The sequence below is a fragment of the Scaptodrosophila lebanonensis genome, unplaced genomic scaffold (assembly GCF_003285725.1).
Source record: "Scaptodrosophila lebanonensis strain 11010-0011.00,11010-0021.00 unplaced genomic scaffold, SlebRS2 tig00000024-arrow-pilon, whole genome shotgun sequence".
Lineage (NCBI taxonomy): Eukaryota > Metazoa > Arthropoda > Insecta > Diptera > Drosophilidae > Scaptodrosophila > Scaptodrosophila lebanonensis.
This window is the reverse complement of record NW_022060538.1, coordinates 22,079,994-22,102,607: the sequence shown is the minus strand read 5'-3', so window position 1 is coordinate 22,102,607 and position 22,614 is coordinate 22,079,994. Positions and strand designations below refer to the sequence as shown.

Sequence of the window (22,614 nt, the reverse complement as noted above, 5' to 3'; positions counted from 1 at the left end):
ACACCGGCAAGTCACTCGTGTGTGTAATCATGTGTGTGCACTTTTGGCCTAATACCCACTTAGGTAGATAGCGATAATGGCAAGACTCGTCGCTGATAACGGTCGATTGGAATAGCAATGCTTTAATAGAACGCATCAGTGTTAAAAAGTCTGCATATACATACTTGTACATAGCATGATTAACAAGATTATGGCTAGCCAACGAATTGGGCATTACGAATGGGAACATAGTCATCGTACTGAGCAAGGAAGTAGTTTCCGGCTATAGGAAACCCCAAGTCGTATTGATTCGCATAGACCCGCGTATTAAAGTTCAGGCGACCACTGCCCGTGCTTCAAGGGTGAGAGTGATGAGATGAGAATTTTAATAAATATTTGGGTTCCCGAAAAACCTACAATTTGTCTATATAGAGTTCTTCCTTGATCTCACGACTCTGCTTAAAAACTAGGAAAACGTAGCGATGCAACCCGGTTTCTTTGGGAGGTCCCGCGCCAACATACTCGGCCACTATTTGGCCATCCTCCACCAACTGCCCTGGTATGTTGATTACAAACCAATGCAAGACTTCGCGAAACTTGGGATCTTCAGGCGACGGCGCGTCCGGATCTACCATGAGCAGTGTATGCAGTGAGGTTCCATCATCGTCCTCTATCCAGCTGATGTGAGGCGGATCCTTCACCTGAGTGGGGGTCAACTTATTTCCAGGCTTAACGGTTATATCTTCCGCATAAATGGCCATCAGCTTGCCAGGCGGTACAACGTCCACCACATCGGGCACAATATCGTTCATGCTGTATTCCGTGTAACTCATGATAAATTCAAATGAATATTATATCTCCGTACATTACTTCAATTTAGAATATGACAATTGTACATAGTTGATTTCAAGGCCAAATCTTACTAATAATGCACGGGTGATTGCCACTATTTAAATTAAGTTTTCTATTTTGATACACATTGAGAATCCGATTTTTTCAATTTTTTAAACAGAAACATGTACCCGTTTATTATTTCTGTGTTTCATCATTACTTTGGCTAATTTTATGAATCAGTTTAGGCCACAAGTGAACTTTGAACGCCACCACAGCCGTTGGAAAGTTTATCTACAAATTGTACGTATATGGGCGCTTGGTTATGGTTGTCTCTCACGTACGTACCCCCACTTGTGAATGTATACTCGTACAGAAAATACTTAGAACTGTCATAGGGGCAATATGGATTGTTTGCTAAACAATTTACTGCTAAATCAATAAAGCAGCGAAAGACGAATACAAAGTTTCAGCCGTTTTCTATCTACCAATAAGCTGGGCAATCCATGCTCCAGTCTGTGATTAGATGATTGCACGTAAGCGTCATATACTGACAAATAAAAACTTTCCGATAGAACCATAAACCAAAGTTAGAAGGGGGTCGTAATCAATAAAAAGTGCTGACCGCTTTACGACAACAGGAACCAAATTTCCCATAATTTGGTTTATTCGTTCAATTCTCTTTCGATCTGTCTGAAGAAACACATTCAGGTCTCTTTAAATCGGTTAGAGTTCCGTAGTTCCATATCCGCGGAACAAACTAATCATACGTTTATTTCGGTCGGTCGTTTTGTTCCCTTTTTAAAACGATATACATAGTTCAATTCTTCAGCTCATTTGCTCTTTTAGTTCTCTCATAGTTATGGGAGGATCCCATACCATTCCAAATACTTTTCGTCTGCAAGCCTATTAAAATTCAATGATCGCAATAGCTTACTAGAGAAGCTGAAGCAACTAATCTTGGACGATCCGATCGATGGCCCGGTTCGGCCCGGACAAACTCCACTTGAGCAAAACTTCGTCACTAGCATGTGATTCGTCATACCATAGTTAAAAGTTTGAGGCTCGTGAAATGGTTACAAATAAACAAAAGATAGTATTCAAATACATACATATGTATGTGTATTATATAAGTATGCTGATTTTTATTTATTAAACAATTCGAATATTATCATATTAACACTTGAATATCAATATTATATAATAGTGTTGACAGACAGGATTTGGTCTACTAAATACATGAGTGGATTTTTGTGGAACCACACGAGTTGAATTGAATTTGTTCATTTCCATTTCTGCGCCATACAAGCCACAAATTGTTTTCAAAAACAATTAATGAAACATGTAATATTAATTTATAGAAATAATACAATTAATAATTTAGTCTGTGAGATTAGCATTGCTAAAAAGCGCAAAGGAATAAAATAAAAAAAATCTACATGATATAAAAGATGTAAATAATAGTTGGTATATAATAGTATTTGTGTATGTATATATGGTATATATGTAGCTGTGCGTAGACTCACCGCCTAGTCCGCATGTCTGGCTGCGCAAGTCTGTTGCACATTCTAAATATTCACATGGCGTAGGTAAATATGTATGTATATGTACGTGTTTGTGTGCAGGCTAATTACGCTGCATCGATTGGAACTAATTTTGGAATACAACAACGAATCGTTCAATTTGATTGAGGAAATACCAATAGGATGCGATTACACTTTTAAATTCAACACTTAATATTTTGCCGGCATGTGATACTCTTGCTCGATTGCTTGATTGTATGTGCCGCCATATCTTAGCAGCGTGTCTCGTAGAGCCCGCTACGTCCTATATAGCGCACCCACTTCACCACATCATGATCGGAATAGTTGAGCTTGGGCTCGAACACCTTCAGGTAGCGCACCTTAAAGCCGGATGGCGCGAACGGCACCTCAAAGTTCATCGAAATGGGCGGACGCGTCCATTTCTTCTTCGTGTCCGTCTCAAGCAACTCGATTTCTGCCGACAATTGAGTCTCCTTCATACCAGCCATGCGCTTAATTTTCCATACAATAGCATTCTCGCTAGCCTTGTACTTTGCCTTGCCCTTCAGGCAAATCAACTGGACCCCCGATGTGTTCAGCGGAGTCGGAATTTTCACTTCAATCTTCTGACCGAGCAGCGATGGCTTAAAGTTAGATTTCAACACAACTTTCACCTCCATTTTGGTGCGGCCGACCTCACGTACCAGGGGTATAACACGGAATGGCAACGAAATGTCTTTTGTGGTGCGATAGCGCATTAGCTCGAATTCTCCATCGGGCGGTATAAAGCTTATTGAGTGCTCTGTCTCGAATTTGCTCAACTTAACGCACTGATGGAATTGGCAATCATCAATAACAACCACTGGCTTACCGGACCTCGAGGTTTCTGCTTCAGAATTTCCAGACAAACCGCGCCCCTTGGACTCCATCACGATTTTATCATTAATTCCAAACTTGCACTCGGGCATGCCTATTACAAGGTTGACGCCATTAAGTAATTTAAGAAGAATAAATACGAATTGTACTTACCTGACAAGTACGACTTCATAACAACCTTGCCGGCAACATGTGCTGACAGCACCTGGCCCTGTGGACTCATCAGCAGATTCACATACTCCAGCACATCCAAGAACAATTCGTTGCGTCGATATTTGATGCCCTCACGTCGCCAGCCGATCTGTCCAGTTACCTGCGACGTTATCTGCATCTGCTCCTCCTTGGTGGCCGACTTAATGCCCTGCTGCGTTATGAACGTTTTCAGCGTGCCCGAGTCCGTGTTTTGCGGATATCCGAAATCCAGAATCTCGTCCAGCAGCTCATAGATAAGCACAAAGTTGTTCTTGATATTTTCCTCGGATATCTTACCAAAGTAAGACTGCATCACCTCAATTATTTTTAACAAGAACTCAAAGACCATGGCGGCATTGACATTTTGCTTCGTGACCGCCGCCAGCCAAATATTGGCACGCTGCAAAGAGCACCAAAAGGCATATTTAATCACAACTTCCGGCTGACGTGGCAGGCCAATAAGTAAGTACCTTAATGTGGAAGAAGCTGGTGCGCGCTATGTTGGTCACTGGCGAGCGCACCTGCTGGCGCGCATGGATGACGTTTACCCTGAAGGCGTCCACTGCATTGCGTCCAATATCATCACGATAGACTCGCGAGATAAGCACCTCGCCCTTGTGATTGTAAACGAATAAGCCGCCAATCATTTTGTGCGCTTCCTTCTCGCGACGTTATCGTGTGAGTATCAGCTATCTGCAACAATCACAGCAAGCTCCGAACACCCAAGTTTTTACAGAAAATTGGAGCCTACTGTCAATTTTCGTCCAATAAAAAATCAATCGCACTCCCCTTTTTCATGCCAGGGATCCCGTGAACATATCGATACACCCTGTTGCAAGTGGCAGCGCTATCATCAGCGTACAGACAGAGCTACCACTAGAGTGCTTCAAGCGCAGCCAACTTTAACTTGTACATGACTCTGCGGCTTTGAGCAAAAACAAAATTCATTTTGCGACAGTAAATAAGTTCAATTTTATTGCTATTTGAAAAAGAAAACAAAATGCCGACTGAAAACCTCGAAGAACAAGGCTTAGAGAAGAACCCAAACTTGGAGTTGGCCCAAACCAAATTCCTGCTCACTCTTTCCGAGTATAAACAAGATGTGGCCTTAAAATCAAAGCTTCTCGAAGCCATTCAGGCGGACAACATGGCTCCTTGGTACGAGCACATCTGCACGGAACTCAACTGGACTATGGATAAGGACATACTAGCGCGTATGCGCGAACAAAATCGCATTCAGATTGAACAGCTGGACGCCGCCATCGAGGATGCCGAAAAAAATTTGGGCGAAATGGAAGTGCGTGAGGCGAACCTAAAGAAGTCTGAGTATTTATGTCGCATTGGGGACAAGGTCGCGGCCGAGACGGCATTTCGCAAGACATACGAGAAAACTGTTTCGCTTGGTCATCGTCTAGACATTGTGTTTCACCTTATTCGTCTTGGCTTGTTCTACTTGGATCACGATCTAATCACACGCAACATCGACAAGGCCAAATATCTAATCGAGGAGGGCGGCGACTGGGACCGCCGTAATCGCTTGAAAGTCTACCAAGGCGTCTATTCAGTGGCTGTCCGTGATTTCAAGGCGGCGGCCACCTTCTTTTTAGACACCGTCAGCACCTTCACCTCCTACGAACTGATGGACTATCCCACATTTGTGCGTTATACTGTCTATGTGTCTATGATTGCTCTGCCGCGCAACGAGTTGCGCGATAAAGTAATCAAGGGCGCCGAAATTCAGGAGGTCTTACATGGCCTCTCTAGCGTAAAGCAATTCCTCTTCTCCCTCTACAACTGCCAATACGAGCAATTCTACGTTCATTTGGCCGAGGTGGAGACGCAACTGCGCAGGGACTATCTAATACATCCACACTATCGCTACTACGTGCGGGAGATGCGCATTCTTGGCTACACACAACTGCTGGAATCTTACAGATCTCTCACGCTGCAGTACATGGCCGAGTCTTTCGGCGTCACTGTCGACTACATTGACCAGGAGTTGGCTCGTTTCATTGCCGCAGGTCGGTTGCATGCAAAGGTGGATCGTGTGGGCGGCATTGTAGAGACAAATCGACCAGATAACAAGAATTGGCAGTACCAGGCCACCATAAAGCAGGGCGATCTGCTACTCAATCGCATTCAGAAGCTCAGTCGTGTGATAAATATTTGAGCAGGAGCTTGAATTCATTGAGAAACAAATTTCATTTACCCAAAACATGTAAAATTTATTAAAATTCAACTTTAATTGTAACAACTACTGCGTAAATATAACACGTACAATATAAAACGATAAAAATTCACGATTCAACAGTTTTGCTTAAATTCGCTAATAAAAGTGTGGATGTAAGTTTTATTTAATATCTAAATTCTTTGGAATTCTTTTGGTTTTTCCGTTGTCGTTTGAGTATTATTCCAAGCTTTCTTTTTGTACTTATTTGTCATTTTCGAAGTTGAAGGCCCCTGCCCTTGTCTGAAAGTTAAGTTTAAATCAGTATTAGGACCCGCCAGGCATAATAGATTGGCGCCAGGTGGAGCTTCTACCAGGGCTGCCCACTCCATTTTAATCGAATTAGCAACGCTGCGCAAACTTAATGGACATTGGGACTATCGTTTTTAGACTTCCACTCTTGCTCCTCCTTGGTCAAGTCGTTGTTACTCTCATTGTTTGCTATCTTGTTTGCTATAAAATTGCGAGCAACGTCCTCCAGCGCCATTGAGCTACGCAACCCACAATCCAATGGTTCATCATGGTCGTGTCTAATTGAGGAAATGACACGATCTTGTTGCAGCTGATTGGCGGTGCCACTGGAATCCGGCCCACTGCTTTTGTTGGCAAAGTCGTGCAAATTCTGAACGACGTCTTCAATGGGGGACCCCTGTGACAATGCTGGCGGCACTACCGAGAGAGGCGCCAGTCCGGCCAAACTGACAAGACTATGACGCCTCAAGTTTAGGTCCGCATATCGATTTGCACTTAAATTAAGCAGTGCATTCATCATAACCTTGTTCCTTTGATAGTCCTTTCGGAGGTGCTGTCGTATCTCAGTGTGGCAATGCTCGTTGTTGGTAACAATTATCTCGCCGGTGTCGGTGGTGGTCACCCGAGCCTTGCAGTTGAATTTGCGCGACAAATTGCACTGCCAATACTTTTTGTCCTTGCGCACGTACTGAATGCCAAATGTGTGACCGTCGTGCACGAGTAGCGGCTTGCCGCGCTGGCTCAGCATAAACTCCAGCTTGCCTTGGAACCAGTGCTCCCCAGGTGCGACTACAATACAATATACAGGGGTACAGAATGGTAAGCATCGATCGATTTGGACAGCATTGAATAGGAGTTTACACGTTGGTTGCTTTATGCTTGAATGCTGATGTGGATGATGAGGTTATGCTCATAATGCCAGGACGCACACAAATGAACTTAAGATCTAGCCTAATTTATATTTTATAATTTGTCATGCAGTCCCAATAACTTACCTGCCCATTTTAATATTCAGGATTGCTGATAATTTGATATTTTTGACGATTTTTCAAATCACAATACATTGATATCAACAATCCTTACATCATTTGTTACTTCAATTCGTTTATATCTAAAATGTGTGTGTGAATTTGTGGGTGTGGTGTCAGTGTGTGTAAGTGTATGCTACCATAATTAAAGATATGTATCAGTTTTGTTTCAATTAGTTTATCAAATATGCATCTCACAGTACATAAAGAGTCGTAAATTTCAACTACAAGTACTAACTAAACGGCTGCCACGATATCGCCGCTTCCGGCTCTAGGATGGCGCTGGCTCCAAAATAAATAAAAACCATTCGGGCTTACAAACTAAACGAATATCGTCCTCAGCTGCCTTAAATGTTCTCCTTACATGTTCTCGATTTTGAAATTATGGCCATTACCCGGCGATATCGTTATGGAGTCTATAACCTGTGCCTGCGGCGCAGCCTCCGCCGATCCGGCAGTATTTGAATTGAGGTCGGCTGGCGAGAGATCAGCATTATGGTCAAGCACGTGCTGCTCTCCCTCAATGTGTGAGCCCGATTGCGGTGGTAGCGGTGGCGGGCTCTTCATGCCCACACCAGGCGACTCCGTCGCTCCGTGCAGGGAGTGACTGCTGCGATTCGACTGTGGACTCTGCTGCATATGCGAGACCGGCGACACAGGCAGCAATGCAGGATTTCCGCCACCCAGTTCCATATGGTGTTGCTGCTGCGGATGGTGGGCTGGATGTGGCGAGTGTTGACTCTGCTGTTGCTGTTGGTGATGTGGGTGTTGCTGATGCTGCATTGGCAGATGCATCTGATTGGGGCTGGACATAAGGTCAACGCCGTGTTGTTGCACCAGTAGATTGGGCAGCGATTGCGCCAAATGAGAGTGGTGGTGATGATGGGCATGATAGTGATGCGGCGCCTGCGTGCTAGGCTGAGGTGGCGGCGCTGTCGGTGGAGGTGTCTGCGTGGCAAACATATTGCCGCTCGGGACAAGTCGTGTGCACGCTCCGCTCAAGCCGCTGCCCGACGATGGCGTATGATTCATATCCACGTTGGGCCCGCTGGTCGAGGGAACTAAGTGTGCATTGCTCATGCCGACATCGGTTGCTCCGCCATAGGTTAAGGCACCCGTTTGATTCGGATTGGGATTGGGTGTGACGGTCGAAGACGCGTTGCTGCCGCCGCCACCACCGGCAGTCACGCCAGCGGCACTGTTGCCCCGCATATGAGGCGTGTGATTGTGCACTCCAGTTGCAGAGATGATTCGCCCCAGGTGGGTAATGCAGCGCGCTCGGCACATGCTAATCCGGTACGACTTGCACAACCAGTAGGTCTTCATGCCCTGCTGCGTGGCGACGGTGTTGTTCCGATTGAAAACGCAGTTGCCGTGGAGCAGGGATGTCGTAGACAGCATTACCATGTTGCTACCGTCTGATCCGGTTATCGTTAGCCATGATAGATCGGGATCAAATATAATGATGGAACATTAGTTGCCAGTAACGGGTTGTGTCTTTTTATCTTTGCTTGGGTGGTAAGTTATTTACAAGAAACAAGGGAAAAGCTGCAAATCAAAGCGAGTGTGCAGGAATTCAAGCACGGCTATTATTATTAGTGGTGGTCCATATATACATACATATGTATATAGAGCCGGGCTGTATATTAAAGGATTAGTAGCCACTTGGCTAATGTGATTTTAAAAGGATGAAGTGCAGCGGGCAACCAAATGAATTCTAAAATAAAAAATGCAAAACACATAGCTAATCCTCTACCCACATCTCCACTACATTAAGTTTAGTTCTATAGACATAAGCAGGAAAGAGTTGATTTAAAGTACATAGTCAAAGTATGTAGGCTTTACATTACATTTAAAGGAATTTAGTTCGTCAGTTATTTTATTAAAATAATTTATGTAACTCTCTTCCTGCTTATTACTAACTCTGGGTGCAGAAGGTGTTAATGAAAATGTCTTAATTATGTTATCAACTAAATCTAATGTCAGTTCCGGATAGACAAAACATAACTCACTCGATTTGATTTTTTACAGTGAATACTATATACCTATATAAATTAATAATATAGAAAGTAAAAAACTAAATATATTATTATTTATCAAGCACTAATAAATACTGCGGTTATCTGAAAACCGATTTTATTTCATATTTTAAATTAAGATCTTTAGAAAGAACTAAACTAAAAACAATATATTTACACAAAGCTAAAATATTACCTCTTTCTTCGATCCCAACCCTAATCCAAACCAGAGACCACGGTTCGAATAGATGTTCTTATACTTATTAGGTAACTGTGTGCAAAATGTGGTGTCTTCAGCTTTTATAAGATTTAGATGTTTTTACGACAGGAGCTATTGAAAATCACTGGGAACGGAGGAGTAGACTGTGCATCAAAAAATAAAAATGAACTCGTACTGCGTACACATACATACTATATGTATGTAAAAGGTATCTGTGTACAACATTTGGTGTCTCTAGCTAGCTCTGAGATCTAGGTGTTCATACGGACAGATGCAGACATGGCTAAATCAACTCGTCTTCTCATGGTGGTCAAGAATATACATATATACTTTGTGGAATCTGCCACGCCTCCTCCTGCCTGTTACATTTGTCACTTTGCGCAAACTTAATATACTCCCAAAGAATCCCAGAACCCAAGATAATTCGTGGAAAAATCGACTCCCGAAAATCTCCTTACATTGTTTAATATCCTTAAGACATTTATAGCATTCGTTTTTGTCGTCAAAGACTTACGTTTGTAAATAAAATAAACGTTTTCTCTTATCATGCTTGGGACAGATCTATTTTTTAAGCATCTACTCCGCTGGAAAGCAGGATCACGTGCGTGATCGTGAATTGCGGGAAAACTCATGAAGTGTGGGTGCAGATAGCCAAAGTTATTATCATGAAATTCGATTTAAAACCTTCACCAAATTGGCGATGAGGTAAAATAATCGGGCGTGATAAAATTCGAGAATAAAAATACAATCGAGTTACGTATGTATATTTTCTATCCGGTTTGGAGATGTCCAGTATATACAAATGGTCTGGGTAAATGCAACAAAACAAGCTGAATGAGCAGCCAAACATAAAAACAAACAAATATACATATATGCAAATGATACCTGCATGCAAGGAGAATATTTTGGAGTTAGACCTACTTGGCGGAATGTCCATGTGATTGCCAAAGTTCTTGGAATAATCGTTGGGCATGTAGAGCTCATTGGGATATTCTTGTCCCGGATTGGAGCCAATGCCGACGCCTGCGTTGCCATTGTTGTTGTTATTGTTGCTGCCACCGCCCGCTCCGCCAGTATTTCCGGGTTTGTAAAAGTTGTAGTCCAAATTAAAGGCCGGCGGAAAAGAATTGCGCAGCGAAGCAACAGCGGCCGCTGCAGCCGAGGACGAAGCAGAGGAAGAAGAGGCGCTCGAGCCATGATGATCGCTCTCGCGTTTTAGACCGCCAATATCGTATCGCGACTCCACCATCGATATGTGTGGTATGGGCGGCAGAAAGAACTCCTCACTGTTGAGTGCATCCATGGCGGCATCGGTATTTTCGTTGCTCTCTGGACCTGCGCCTCCGCCACTGCCGGCATGATCTGACAGCGATCGGCGCCGATGTTTGCGCGGGTAAATGGACAGTGAGTCGTTTCCAAACTCCGTTGGCCGCTTACTCACTGTATACATTTGATGATCGCTGGCGCCCTTACTGTAGTTGCCGCCCACCCCCGCCCCAGGCGAGGCGGTTGAGCTGCGCAAATTACTGGGCGGGCCAGCCTTGCTGCTGGTCTGCGGCTCGTTGTGGTCCGACTCTGTTTTGCTCACGACTCCGCTATTATTGTTGTTGCTGCTGCTAGTGCTGTTGTTGTTGTTGTTGTGGCTGCTGCTGTTCAGATGCGGCTCATCATCCCCGGCACCATGCGCTTGACTAGTTGACTTCTCGGACGAACTGGAACCGGGCGAGGAGGTTGAGTTGGTGGCCAGACCCTTGATCTGAAGCAGTTGGCCAATTTTCATGAAAGACTGCAGCTCCGTGTGCTTCACATTCACCACACCCTGGTACATGAACTCCAGCAGCTCGCACATGATGTTGTAACTGACATCTTTGAGTATGACTGCAATTGAAAGAGAAATGAGTTGTGATTAACAATAAGTACACAGATTATTCCAGTAAGGATGGCAGATTAGGAGCATTTCTATGTAAGCTGATTGATTAATTAAGGCTTGGATGTCTATTAACAGGATCAGAGCAGCAACAATATAATCTAAAAAGAATCTAGTTTGGAAATACAAAGGGAGTGGGAAATCAATCACATCAATCAACATCGATAACCTATCGTAACAAGTACATACTATTGTGATGTTAAATACATTATTTTTAAGTACAGATGATGAAGGTGATGTTTTCATCATTTTTGTAGACAATAGTAATCAGTAATCATTCTGGACTAAATTATCAATAAATATAATATATTAAACTGAAGTAGTTTTTTATTCGATAGTTCACCTTATCTTTGCATGAAGGATATGGATTAGTTTTCTTTGCTTTCTAATTTAGAAACCCTCTGCAGAAAATATTTACTTTCAATATCAACCGCAGATGCTCTCCGATCCCAATTGGCAAGATGTTGTCATATGGTTAATGTAGGACTCAAATAAAATAATTCGGGAGAGCTACTAGAGCAAATTTAGGAAAGGCCATATATAATTTTTCCAAATACTTGAACGTTGTCAGCAAAAAATGTATCAATGAGGATGTGTTGTTTTTGCTTAAAAAATTTTACATTAAAGTTGAACATCCAAGTTATAATATACACGTGATTGATTTAATTACATTAGGGAGCAAAGTTAAGTATTTCTTATGCAAGCGCTCTTAATCTTTTGAATATACTTGTACATATAGTATATCTACAAAGTGTAAAGGTTTCGTTATTTCCCCAAAGTTTTTTTTATTTATTTTATTTATTATTGGCGCCTATATATAGTATAAAGATTTTTCTATCTTTTTATTCTGTACAGCGAAAATATTATAATTATCATCGTTCTACACAACAACAGCAACAACGAAACACGAAAGGAGGTCACATTCATAGTGGAGATGTTATCATCGAAGCGTTGAAATACTAAATCAATACATAAAAACAGCTATGATAAGAAATCTGAAAACTTAAATATAACTCGACAACAGACAGAGCAGCAATAATTATAAAATAAGTAGCATGTCATCATATCATCGATGCTGCCGTTCGACGCGACGGCCGATGACGGCCAATGTACCGACCATAACGACCGTACCGCCCCGGATGCTGTGCACAGTGGTGTGAGGTCACCAACCTAGGCTTAAATGGATCAATAGCCAAGAAAGCCAAAACCAATCATTCTTTGAAATAAAACCCACAGAAATTTATGCATCAGAACTTTTCACATAAAAAGTGTGATACACCGTATTTTGATAATGATAATTACTTGGAGAACAGAAAATAAGCTTTTAATGCAATCTGTTATATCGGGATTTCAAATGTACCTTTCTTGATGTATTAAAAATGTACCACAAAGCTCAAACTATTAAAATTCAATGATATATTCTGCAATGATATATTCTGCTATTCCTTACAGAATATAGGACACTTGTGAAAGGTTAAGCCCAAAGAGTCGACCCACAGTGCCGTATCAATGTGCAAACAAATACACAGCATCAACATCTAGTTAAAAACAATATTATCTCTTGTTCTCAATAACAATTTCTATATGAAATCTCAACTGACGGCCGACCGATTGTCCGTTGCTTAATCTGACTGTACGGGACGACGTGTTCTCCGACGTTGTCGTCGCTGTTGTCGATCAGGGTGTCGATATGTCTGTGTTCGTGTTAGGCGTTGAGCTTAACACGCGCTCGAAGATCAAAATACGGACACTACACAGACAACTATATAACCCTCACGATCTCGACATCTCCTCCTATATATAGTTATGTAGGTATACAAATATGGCGTTACTAGATAGATCTATACAATGTGATGAACGTGTCTAGCTGTCTCATGGCAGATAGATTATATAGTCCACAGTCTATATGCGAGTATTAAGGGATGTTTACAAGTGCCTCCAATCAGCGATAAATATTAAAATGTGCACAATATTTATACAGCACAAGCTCAAGTTTATTTAGCAACAGTATTTGTATTCAAACAGATACAAGCACAATAATAAAAATCAAATAAGGCGCACATATTTGATGGTCCCAGTGGATAGACCCAGACAATGCGATAGTAGCCCAAGAAGAACAACAAAGAGATCCACAGAACGCCCAAAACCAAATCAATAAAACGGGCGCGATGTGTGTGCGAGTGTGAGAAGCTGTAGATAAACTTTGACTACAGTTCATTGAAAATGTGATAAATCCACGGAGGGACGTTGATAACCATAGCAGCTCATACAAGCAAAGTGTGCGGCTCGGGCATATCACGAACCAGCGCTTAAGCATCGATGATCTACAGACTGGTTGGTTGTTTGCTTAAAACATGCCTCGGACATTTCTCTGTTCGCTTTTAATAGGCCTGACCCCGGCGGTGAACTGCACTGATACCAAAGCTGTAGATCCGAAGATCTCTGCGAAAATGGGGCATTTGTGGTGTGAGGTAATGCTTCACATTTCGACAGCATTTGAGCTTAGCTTGCAGACACAAATTTGGCCACAAATAAGCAAAGCCAAACTTTTGGGAATTGTGTAGATACCTTTAATACGAGTGCTACCTGGTAGTTTAGTTCACGCCCCTCTACCATGTTGGCGCAGAAGAACACGCCTACTCTAAAGGTTTCCACCAATAGAATTGCAGTCAATTGCTTTCGAACCCACTTTTTTATTTTATGATTATGATAAATGTTTATCGAATCAGAGCGCCAATAGGTTTCTGTTTTGTCATAGCTGTCGTCGTCGTCGTCTAACGCTGGTATGAAGTGGCCGTCGCATTTCGACAAGTCGTTGTTATCTGTAAACGACGCTATAGTCGAGTAGTAAGTAGTTGTGTTGGTTATAACCATGTATAACCTGATAAATTTAAAAAAAATGCCAAACCAAAGACGGCCCACCCAACAACCGATCAGAAAGGAACAGGGCACTTAGCTTTTTGCTTGGTATGAACATGTCTCATTCGATATGCTCGGTGAGTTTTATTGCCGGCGCTCTATAAGACTATATCAGAGTGGATTAAATTGGTCAGATAAGTACGTGTAAATCCATTTGCTACTGCTGTTTGGCCAATAAATTATATGTCCGAAACAAAAAGTACGTGTAATAAAACTTTAAAATGTTCAAATGCCCTAAAGTCATATGCCAAAGTCTGATATTATACGATAGGGTTTATAAACTCCGCTTCCGCTACGTAAGAGTTATTATGAGCAGTCAATAATGCTACTTGAAAGCAGAGGCGGCGTAGAATGGGTAAGAAACACCTAAGAAAACTACCAATATAATTTAAAGCTTTTCTAAACTCTAGTGTATATTTGCTTTCGATTAAGAACAATGTGTATTATGAACATTTTCAATTTATTACAGAGGAAGCACTTTAATGGAAAGATCAACAACCATGTAAAGGTGTCATCTATAAAGATGTAAGCTATCAAGGAACTTAAATCTTTTGCAACCATATTTACAGCAGACAAGAAAGACAAATAAGAAGAACGGATCATATAATTTTAATTAAAATTCTATTCTCAACATTACATAACATATATTTTCTTTTCAGAATTAAACAAATTAGATGGAATTCAAAGAAGTGTACATCGAAATTTAAAAGCGGGGGAATGGGGGTTTGTGGTTGGTCAAGTCGTCCATCCAGATGGATGAACGGACTTGTCTACTTCGTTGTGACACGCTGATTAGGAAAATACTTGGCCCTAAACTAAAGACCCCTTTCTTCTGGAAGAAATACTGATACGCCCTTGCCACTTGGCAGCAATATAACATAGCATTATATTTGATATTTACGACTAGTCCACTGGTCGATATAACATAACGTTCATAAAACATTTTATGGCGGCTGAATATCAGCAAGTTGAGGAGCAACTGCTTACCGTGCACCACTCGATGGCTCTAAGTTTTGGGACATACATACATAGACACATAAAAATGGCTGTAGCCTGTATTAGCCAAACAATTGTGTTCTATTGGTGTTAAGTGGCAGTATCGCTCAATGGCCGTCTGTTATCTAGCAAAGTTCAAAATCTTATTTTACGATTAATAACAGAATACCCAAAGTAAAGTGTGGCCACTAAACACATAATGCTGATAAACACTTCAGCCGTGACGCTCGTTGTATGCCAATCATAAAACTCAACTGGTCAGCAACTACAATTAGATAATATATATGAGGATTAGGTTAAGCTCTCGATAGTGTCCCGGAATTCTCAAAATGGCGTAGATATCACAGGTGGCTGCCCACCACCAAATATCGGCGACAGTACTACAATCAATAAACACATAGATATAGTGGTACAAACATGTCGCTGCCTAATCAATATCTCGAAAATTTTTGGAGTGCTGTGTGCAGAAAGAAGTGCGTTGGACCGCCCGCCCGACTGCGCCTGAAGTTGGGCAATAAATGATTGTTAAACGCGATAAAAAGATAAAATGTTCGACTATTTGTTGTTGCTCTGTGTTTTCATTGTTATTATTCGGTGTAACACGCGCTCGCCGTACAGAAGCAACAATAACAAGACGTGAGCAACAATTTGGGTTGTGTGACCAATATTGTTGTTGGAGTTGATTTTGCTGTTGCTGTTGTGTTATGACTTAGTTTATTTTTAATAATGTTCCCCCTTGTCGTTATTTATAGGGTATATTAATATTCTTTATCTTTTGAATATACGCTTATGGTTGTGTTTCATTGCTGCTGGTGCTGCTGTTGCTGTGGTTATTGGTTATAGCCTGGCAGAATGGCTGGGTAGTTGGTTGGATCGTTGGCTGGTTAGGTAGCAACATTCAGCTGCTACTTGAAAGATAAAATATTATTTTTATTGCGACTTGATCTGATAAAGCCACCGTGCAGAGCGGGCAGACACGGTTCGGGGCAGGCAGTCAACTAGTCAGTTATTCAGCTAGGCGATATCATATCCATACACAATTTCAGAGTCCATGTACTCGACATGCATACGAGTGTATGATTGTAAGCACGATTGTTTGTGTCTGTATTCGATATGTAGGTTGGCCGTTTGAAGTACATTTGATGAGGTCAGCAACGCACCCAACCTGAAGTGGAAGTGGAGTCGAAACCCAAGTCTATGATGACAACTCTTATCAACGGTGCGTGTTGTGTGTAAATATTCATGCTATGGCAAAAGAAAGGGAGTTGCTGCTAGAGACAGGGTGGCGGCAGGCGCCGCATATGCAGATGTTATGATTTAATTTTAAGCTTCTGTAACGGCTCTACAGTGAGCACTCCAAATCACCTTTTTCAAATTAAATCATGACCGAAAATATCCCTTTAAATACTGATAAAATAAAATGATTTCAAACTTAAAACAAGTGGAAAACGGACGGAATATAGTATACTATATATGTATACTTTGGGGAGATCTGGGACACGTCCTTCAATGTGTTACATACATTCGCACCAAACTAGTAATAATATATGTATAATAAAATATAAAATCGCTGTTCAATTTCTTGAATTAAATTCTCAAATGTATTTGATTTGAATTGGATGCTTTCGAATGGTTCAACAGTGAGTACTACAATAAACATGCATACTTCTTAAAAGAACCTTAAGCTTCTTTCGTTTTCTTCTCAGTTACTAAAAATTATTTTCAAACTTGTCCTACTGCTTAGCAGATAATTGTGTACCGATGGATTCCGTACCGAAAATTTTGGAAACGCAAAACAGAACATGATAAAGCATATCTTGCAAAGTCTTGAAACAAATAAATGGTATGGATTGCTTATTCTCCAGTAAAGTCAATGGTTATTGTTAAAGGCAATGTGTTACTTTTAATGAGATCACTGTGATAAATGTGCATTGGCTGCAAGCCCCATAAGTGGAAATCAAACTAAATGACAGACAGCTTGGCCTGCACGTGGCAGTATACTGGCCTGAAGAATCACTTTGTAGCTTCCATCGATAATAGAAATACGGTCAAACTATATGTATGTTTCCAGACATATGACAGCCCGTGTATGCGTAGACAAATTGACGCATGGTAAGTGTTTAGATAGAGGAGAAACATGATAAATTACCAAGCTAGATGTGCCTGGCAGCAAGATATGGTTCTCCAGGATAGTAATATAAAGTAGCTCTAATTTAAGACATTCAGAAATAGTGTCTTTATATGTGCCTATACCTGTATGTGCATATGTACATAGTGCATGTACATATGTGCATGCCGAATAATTTTGCATAAATATCGTGCACATGCCAAATGAACTTGGCGTCTAAACTTTGAAGCTGCTATAGCAATCCAATACAATCAACGACTAGCCAGGTGCCGCCTTTTTCCTGGGTGTGAACGAAATGAGCAAACAACGAAAAGCAATTTCTCTACAAGTTCTTATATATACTAGATACATATAAATACATACATATGTACATGAATGTAGTACGATAGTCTACTTACTTATAGGATGCTGGCAGGGATTTGTTGTGAATATCTCTTGAAAGTACGGGCTGCAAATGGCCAAGACAATTTTGTGTGCATGCAGTAATTTGCCGTCGCACGCCAGTGTCACATCGACCAGGTCGCCACGATCGTACAGATTTTGAAATCCACTCGCTATATTGTCCTGGAAGTTCTTCCAGCAGAGTTTGAACTCGTCGTCCATGGCGCTGTCTTCCTGCTCTTGTTTTCCCCCTCCAAGGGTTTGTTAGCAATTTGCGGCGCCGCCAGGCAACACTGTTGCTGTTATTGTTGGCCACGCGGTGGTGCAGTTTATTTTGTGCGTAGGACGTGAACCAACTTATGTATATAGTTATGCCTTTAAAATGTCAAAATTCAGATAATTCCTCGGCAAGTCTGTGTTTTTTATGGCCGTATTAATGATTCTTGTTTATTCGCTTTACAACCTGATTTCTTGTCTGTTACACTTTGTGGCTGACATTCACAACTGCCATAGAATGTCAGGTAGAACATAAACACGAAAAATATGCAAAAGAACTCTCGCGAGCACTGCCGTTGCTGCTGACACCAACACAAAACCTACATACTTATTTGTTAGTAGGAATATTTAGCTTGATGCTGACGCTGCTTGGCTGGCTGTCTTTAGATTAATTGTAATTCATGCGCGCACGATACCAGCGAACCGTCAACGCCTAAATCAAATCATTGACTACGTCCGCATTGAAATGCGGCTATAGATTTTGGCTTTGATTAACACTTTTTACTACAATTATAAAACATTTTTACAAGAAAAGCGTGAATGTTTCGTTGACTGCGAGAGATGTTTACGTTCCGGCAAATGTGTGAGTGTGTGTGAGAGGAAGAGAGAGATAAAGAGAGCGAGCAGGAAGGAATATCGAAGCATGCGCACAACAAACACAGCTGATTTCAATGTAGTGCTGTAAAGCGACGTTTGACAGACAATAAATGTTATGGCGCTTGATTTGAAATCGGTTTGCTATAACTGGACTAAATCCTCACATGTATTATACAGTGTAAACTCTCTTGGCCGGACACTCACGGTCGGCCAATTTTTGTCCACCCAAGGAGAGTGTCCGCTTAAGGGGTACTTAAATACTTAAATCACCGAAAAAGTGTCCGCCTAATAGAGTGTCCGGATAAAAGAGGTGTTCGTTAAGGGAGTTTTCACTGTAAATTTGTTGGTTTCATTTTTTTACATTTTTTTAGTATCATTGCTAACAGGCTAGAACGAGCAACTTCAACTCCTGGTTTTACATCCATAAACATAATCAAACCTCACATTTGCCAACAACTCGTCCAAACAAATTCTTAATTGCGATAACCTCCTTACAATATTCTGAAAAACCTGTCAGTTTATAATGAATGAAGAAATTGCCTATTAATTCATTTCATTGGCGTTGAACACCCCTCTTTAATAAAGTTTTATGCTATTAACGTTACGCTTTTTATAATGGAATTTTTAATGGCAACGAGAGCTCACTTGATAAGAGCTTATCTTTGGAATATATTCGTATGTATGTATATTAGTCACCTTACTGCCGACTGAGTGTATTCGCTAAAAACCAACTGCTACGGCCAATTTTATGCCTACAGCCAATGAAGTAAACGCAGTTGATAGGTGCCATACTATACCCTTACCGCAAATAACCCACTTTACATTTTAAACAAAAAATCTTATCAGTGAGCCATGAATCGTTTCCAGTCAACGCTAGATACCACAAAGCCATGTACACCACTACCGATTGGTGACCATCAGTGATTTAGTACCAAAAGAAGTTTCAGCTGTATGGTAGTGGACGTATCGGCTGCAGAAATAAATTCATATAAAAATGGGTGGTTGTTGCAGTAAGTATTTTCTATTTGGTCTTATCATTTCAGCGTTATTATATATATTATAAATAAAAACAAAACATTATTATTGTCAGGTACCAGTAAGTCAGTAGACTTGGCACCTGTGCCACCCCCTCAAAGTAAAAGAAAGACGACATTACCAGAACCCAGAACCGCCAATGCCGGTCCAATGGCTCAAGAAGTAGGAGTCACTAATATTGCATTGGAAGAAGATTAGCTAAATAATAAATCTTACACCTGGAAATGGAATACCCGAAACTATTTAAAATAGCGAAAACAAACTTCTACATACATATGTATATACAATAAATATTGCGGATTGGAAAAAATTGTAGGCGTGTCTCTATCACTGTGACCCTCATTTGTTAGCGTTAATAGAAACGGAAGACTTCTGGTTTGGCGCGACACTTATTTTACAACCTGCAATCTTGCCACGGTATGGATAGTAACGCGCTATGGCTATTTAAGGATTATTGTTTGAGTTGTAGATGTGGCAACGCTATTACAATTACTAACGGGTGGCAGCTTTTCTGGTAAATAGATGAAAATAACAAATGTTTCTTTTATTTTGGTAGCACTTTGACTACCAGCATCGCAATATTATCAACGATACCCTGCTGAATACTATACAATTTCATCAAGAGTTTCGAAAAAAATGTCAGTTTGCAATGCCGATCCTTGGCAGATGATTAATACTAAAATTGAAGATCAACATAGTGAAGTTGTCAAAAGTGGTCCAGAAGCAGTACCTAACGCCTGCAACAATTTCGAGGATAATTTCGCACCACCCAGTAGACCTGTGACGCATTCACCAGTGGACAATAACAACGACGAAGAAAGTAATGCAACTTGCCCACTACAGCATCTTCCTGACTCGGCCAATTACTTGCAACTGCTAGGTGAGGTCAAAGTGTCATAGGGAGTAAGACTGCCGAATTGACTTGAGATTGCTTCCATTTCAGAACGAAAACTGGCTAAGGTGCAGAAAGGAGCCAAATTGTTGGACTCATTGCAGGAAAAGCGACAGGATTGCATGCGATCGCTGCTCGGCTCTAACGGTGTTCCCGCAACAACGCTCGAGCAGCTCCTTGAGCTTGACGTACCCATAGAGAGTGGACGATTACAGCGCCATTTGTTACCCGTGCAGGCAGTGACTGCCGGCGAAAAGCTCCATATTATTCAGCACGACGCACTCGAAGATCAAATTGAAGAGGAGAAAGCATCACAATAAGTTACCATGAATTCAGCTTTTGGGAATGTGTTTTTGTTTCTTACCGACTTGGCCTGGAAGAGCCGTCTAACAATTCCTGTGTTGGTGACCACAGCTTTCTTGGTTATGGACATACGACTTCAGATCGAAATTAACATACAATCAGGACAAGTGGTAAGTGTATGAAAGTGCAACTGGGCAAATAAACATTTAATATTATTTTGATCTTCAGAATGCTAGTGATTTGGAGGACGAGGTCTTTGAAGAACGATTAGCCGAACACCACCTTCATGATGTCGATGAGGAGAGCGACATTTATTCCGATGATCTAGAGGAGTATACAAATGATGAGGGCAACAGCAGCGACGCCTCGCGTTATAGTTTAGATGTCTACGATGATATGGGCTCAGAATATGACGTAGATGAGGAACTCGATTGTTACTGGTCAAACGACACAAACGCCTAAGCGTAAAATATAAATTTATAGTTACAAATCACAAGAATATAGTTTAGAATTTGTGTAGTGTATTCCCAGCATTGAGTATGCATATATAAATTTAAGTTCGAAATAATTTGCTAAATTTCTTATTTAAAAGAGAGTGCAATTGCATTTCCTGTGTTTTTATTGCCAGTTACATATAAAGTTTGATTAATTCATCGCTCACAGCCGAAGGCGTCAGGATGCCCAGATCGGTAAACAACAAAGTGATATAGGCGGGCGGTGTGTAGTCGACCAGGGGATGAACTTTCGCGACATCATTTAGGTGTTTACGCGAGTACTGAAATCATAAGTACATTTGGAGAAACCCATGTAGAAAAGTTTATATATTAAATCCATACCTTGTATTCATTTGGCAGATCTCGTTGATTCAAAGGATACAGACGGGAGAATTTAAAACTCTCAGCAAGCACATAAAAAGGTTTCTTCATCTCGCGTGCGCACAATCCCATTGTGTACGAGCCAATACGGTTGATGATGCCACCACTCTCAACAACAGCCTCCGCGCCCACCATAACAAAATCCACTGATTCCATAACATATCCCGTGGCAGAGTCCAGTATTAAAGTGCATTCAATTCCGGCAGCTTTTAAATCCTTAATCATTTCGTCCCTGTAATCCAATACAAGTTTTATCATATATTTTATGTTGGAATATAACTGGCTACCTACCCAGAGTTTTCGGTGCCGCCTTGCGTCACATAGACATGGAACGATTTTTTATTTTTCGACGCTGTTATCAACGCTTTAAGCACCACGCGGGAACGTGAATGTGTGAGAATGCGGCCTCCGTCACATATAAAACGCTGTGCTTGCTGGGCAATCACTTGTCGCGAATTATTCAGCTTGGTAAGGAAGATTTTTCCACGGTGCAACATTATTTGTCGGCACTCCTCCATATGCTTGTCGTCCAGACTAAGCGTAATGAAGCGGCAGAAGAGCTCACCGGCGGAGACAATCGCCGCTATGGACAGATCAGTATTGCGCATGGCTGCCACCGCCTCCCGCATTGTGGTGTGCAGTATATGTATGGTGCCAACTGCAAATAAAATTTCGGTGGAGCAATTATTTTAAGAAGCTGTAATAATTTTCCAACGTACACTGCTTCTTCTCCAGGATCATCAACAGCGTTTTAATGGCCGCTATTCCCGATGACATGTCTTTGTCATTATCAAGCAACTGGAGGAAATACGTGACCACGTCTGCAAATGGAAATTATTTGGCTTACGCTTTGCATCACTCATGGTTTGTTATTTACCGAATTCCTCGCCCTTTTCTACAATCTCCGGCATTTTAAGAAAGTTTCCTAAACTAAGTCTGTTTTGCACGCGTCGTCAACAAATGATTGCAACAGCTGTTTTGGCCCTTGCGGCTTTCGCACTCTACACTGACAGTTACTTTCGTTGGCCAGAAAGAAAAGCAAAAGGGGTCTGTATTTAGATTATTTCACTAGAAATCTAAAGCCATACATGTAAACCATGAAAATATCTATGTATACATTTTTGGATATATGTATATAG

General features: G+C 41.3%; 7 protein-coding genes across 8 annotated transcripts; 3 read left to right on the top strand and 4 right to left on the bottom strand.

The window, feature by feature from the left end:
- Positions 1 to 10: 10 nt before the first annotated feature.
- On the bottom strand, positions 11 to 849 carry LOC115620361 (protein D2). Its single transcript, XM_030513565.1, has 3 exons — positions 397 to 849; positions 165 to 333; positions 11 to 92 (listed from the first exon to the last, which is right to left on the bottom strand). The coding sequence occupies exons 1-2, from the start codon at positions 810 to 812 to the stop codon at positions 195 to 197; spliced, it is 555 nt and encodes a 184-aa protein (XP_030369425.1). The 5' UTR covers positions 813 to 849; the 3' UTR covers positions 11 to 92; positions 165 to 194.
- Positions 850 to 1,927: 1,078 nt separating this feature from the next.
- Positions 1,928 to 4,200, bottom strand: LOC115621665 (AP-2 complex subunit mu). Its single transcript, XM_030515374.1, has 3 exons — positions 3,872 to 4,200; positions 3,363 to 3,801; positions 1,928 to 3,303 (listed from the first exon to the last, which is right to left on the bottom strand). Exons 1-3 carry the CDS (start codon positions 4,046 to 4,048, stop codon positions 2,606 to 2,608), a joined length of 1,314 nt encoding a protein of 437 aa, XP_030371234.1. The 5' UTR covers positions 4,049 to 4,200; the 3' UTR covers positions 1,928 to 2,605.
- Positions 4,201 to 4,263: 63 nt separating this feature from the next.
- Positions 4,264 to 5,701, top strand: LOC115621666 (26S proteasome non-ATPase regulatory subunit 6). Its single transcript, XM_030515375.1, has one exon. The coding sequence runs from the start codon at positions 4,402 to 4,404 to the stop codon at positions 5,569 to 5,571; it is 1,170 nt and encodes a 389-aa protein (XP_030371235.1). The 5' UTR covers positions 4,264 to 4,401; the 3' UTR covers positions 5,572 to 5,701.
- LOC115621664 (protein bric-a-brac 2) lies at positions 5,626 to 18,219 on the bottom strand. 2 transcript variants are annotated; one of them, XM_030515373.1, is made up of 3 exons: positions 17,515 to 18,210; positions 10,068 to 11,024; positions 5,626 to 6,669 (listed from the first exon to the last, which is right to left on the bottom strand). In XM_030515373.1, exons 1-3 carry the CDS (start codon positions 17,717 to 17,719, stop codon positions 5,990 to 5,992), a joined length of 1,842 nt encoding a protein of 613 aa, XP_030371233.1. In that variant the 5' UTR covers positions 17,720 to 18,210; the 3' UTR covers positions 5,626 to 5,989. The 2 variants fall into 2 exon arrangements, with proteins under 2 accessions (XP_030371233.1, XP_030371232.1); XM_030515372.1 differs by lacking the exon at positions 5,626 to 6,669 and adding an exon at positions 7,071 to 8,326 and having other exon boundaries at positions 17,515 to 18,219.
- A 1,751-nt stretch (positions 18,220 to 19,970) lies between these two features.
- On the top strand, positions 19,971 to 20,656 carry LOC115620714. Its single transcript, XM_030514091.1, has 2 exons — positions 19,971 to 20,285; positions 20,349 to 20,656. Exons 1-2 carry the CDS (start codon positions 20,042 to 20,044, stop codon positions 20,615 to 20,617), a joined length of 513 nt encoding a protein of 170 aa, XP_030369951.1. The 5' UTR covers positions 19,971 to 20,041; the 3' UTR covers positions 20,618 to 20,656.
- On the top strand, positions 20,591 to 21,168 carry LOC115620715. The gene is made up of 2 exons (XM_030514092.1): positions 20,591 to 20,770; positions 20,829 to 21,168. Exons 1-2 carry the CDS (start codon positions 20,624 to 20,626, stop codon positions 21,060 to 21,062), a joined length of 381 nt encoding a protein of 126 aa, XP_030369952.1. The 5' UTR covers positions 20,591 to 20,623; the 3' UTR covers positions 21,063 to 21,168.
- Positions 21,169 to 21,201: 33 nt separating this feature from the next.
- Positions 21,202 to 22,524, bottom strand: LOC115620713 (translation initiation factor eIF-2B subunit alpha). Its single transcript, XM_030514090.1, has 5 exons — positions 22,353 to 22,524; positions 22,195 to 22,296; positions 21,767 to 22,133; positions 21,437 to 21,707; positions 21,202 to 21,375 (listed from the first exon to the last, which is right to left on the bottom strand). Exons 1-5 carry the CDS (start codon positions 22,384 to 22,386, stop codon positions 21,229 to 21,231), a joined length of 921 nt encoding a protein of 306 aa, XP_030369950.1. The 5' UTR covers positions 22,387 to 22,524; the 3' UTR covers positions 21,202 to 21,228.
- Positions 22,525 to 22,614: the final 90 nt, after the last annotated feature.

Excerpts from the sequence above, each read along its gene's own strand:
- LOC115620715 (XM_030514092.1), top strand. The coding sequence starts at position 20,624 with ATGAATTCAGCTTTTGGGAATGTGTTTTTGTTTCTTACCGACTTGGCC. Across the intron at positions 20,771-20,828 it reads ACATACAATCAGGACAAGTG|AATGCTAGTGATTTGGAGGA; the intron begins GTAAGTGTATGA and ends TTTGATCTTCAG.
- LOC115621664 (XM_030515372.1), bottom strand. The coding sequence starts at position 17,719 with ATGGACGACGAGTTCAAACTCTGCTGGAAGAACTTCCAGGACAATATA. Across the intron at positions 11,025-17,514 it reads TCCCTGCCAGCATCCTATAA|TCATACTCAAAGATGTCAGT; the intron begins GTAAGTAGACTA and ends TTTCAATTGCAG. Across the intron at positions 8,327-10,067 it reads TCACATGGACATTCCGCCAA|ACGGTAGCAACATGGTAATG; the intron begins GTAGGTCTAACT and ends TAACCGGATCAG.
- LOC115621666 (XM_030515375.1), top strand. The coding sequence starts at position 4,402 with ATGCCGACTGAAAACCTCGAAGAACAAGGCTTAGAGAAGAACCCAAAC.
- LOC115621665 (XM_030515374.1), bottom strand. The coding sequence starts at position 4,048 with ATGATTGGCGGCTTATTCGTTTACAATCACAAGGGCGAGGTGCTTATC. Across the intron at positions 3,802-3,871 it reads CCAGCTTCTTCCACATTAAG|CGTGCCAATATTTGGCTGGC; the intron begins GTACTTACTTAT and ends TGCTCTTTGCAG. Across the intron at positions 3,304-3,362 it reads TATGAAGTCGTACTTGTCAG|GCATGCCCGAGTGCAAGTTT; the intron begins GTAAGTACAATT and ends ACCTTGTAATAG.
- LOC115620361 (XM_030513565.1), bottom strand. The coding sequence starts at position 812 with ATGAGTTACACGGAATACAGCATGAACGATATTGTGCCCGATGTGGTG. Across the intron at positions 334-396 it reads GAACTCTATATAGACAAATT|CACGGGCAGTGGTCGCCTGA; the intron begins GTAGGTTTTTCG and ends TCACCCTTGAAG.
- LOC115620713 (XM_030514090.1), bottom strand. The coding sequence starts at position 22,386 with ATGCCGGAGATTGTAGAAAAGGGCGAGGAATTCG. Across the intron at positions 22,297-22,352 it reads AGAAAAGGGCGAGGAATTCG|ACGTGGTCACGTATTTCCTC; the intron begins GTAAATAACAAA and ends TTCCATTTGCAG. Across the intron at positions 21,376-21,436 it reads ATCTGCCAAATGAATACAAG|TACTCGCGTAAACACCTAAA; the intron begins GTATGGATTTAA and ends TTATGATTTCAG.
- LOC115620714 (XM_030514091.1), top strand. The coding sequence starts at position 20,042 with ATGTCAGTTTGCAATGCCGATCCTTGGCAGATGATTAATACTAAAATT. Across the intron at positions 20,286-20,348 it reads CAATTACTTGCAACTGCTAG|AACGAAAACTGGCTAAGGTG; the intron begins GTGAGGTCAAAG and ends CTTCCATTTCAG.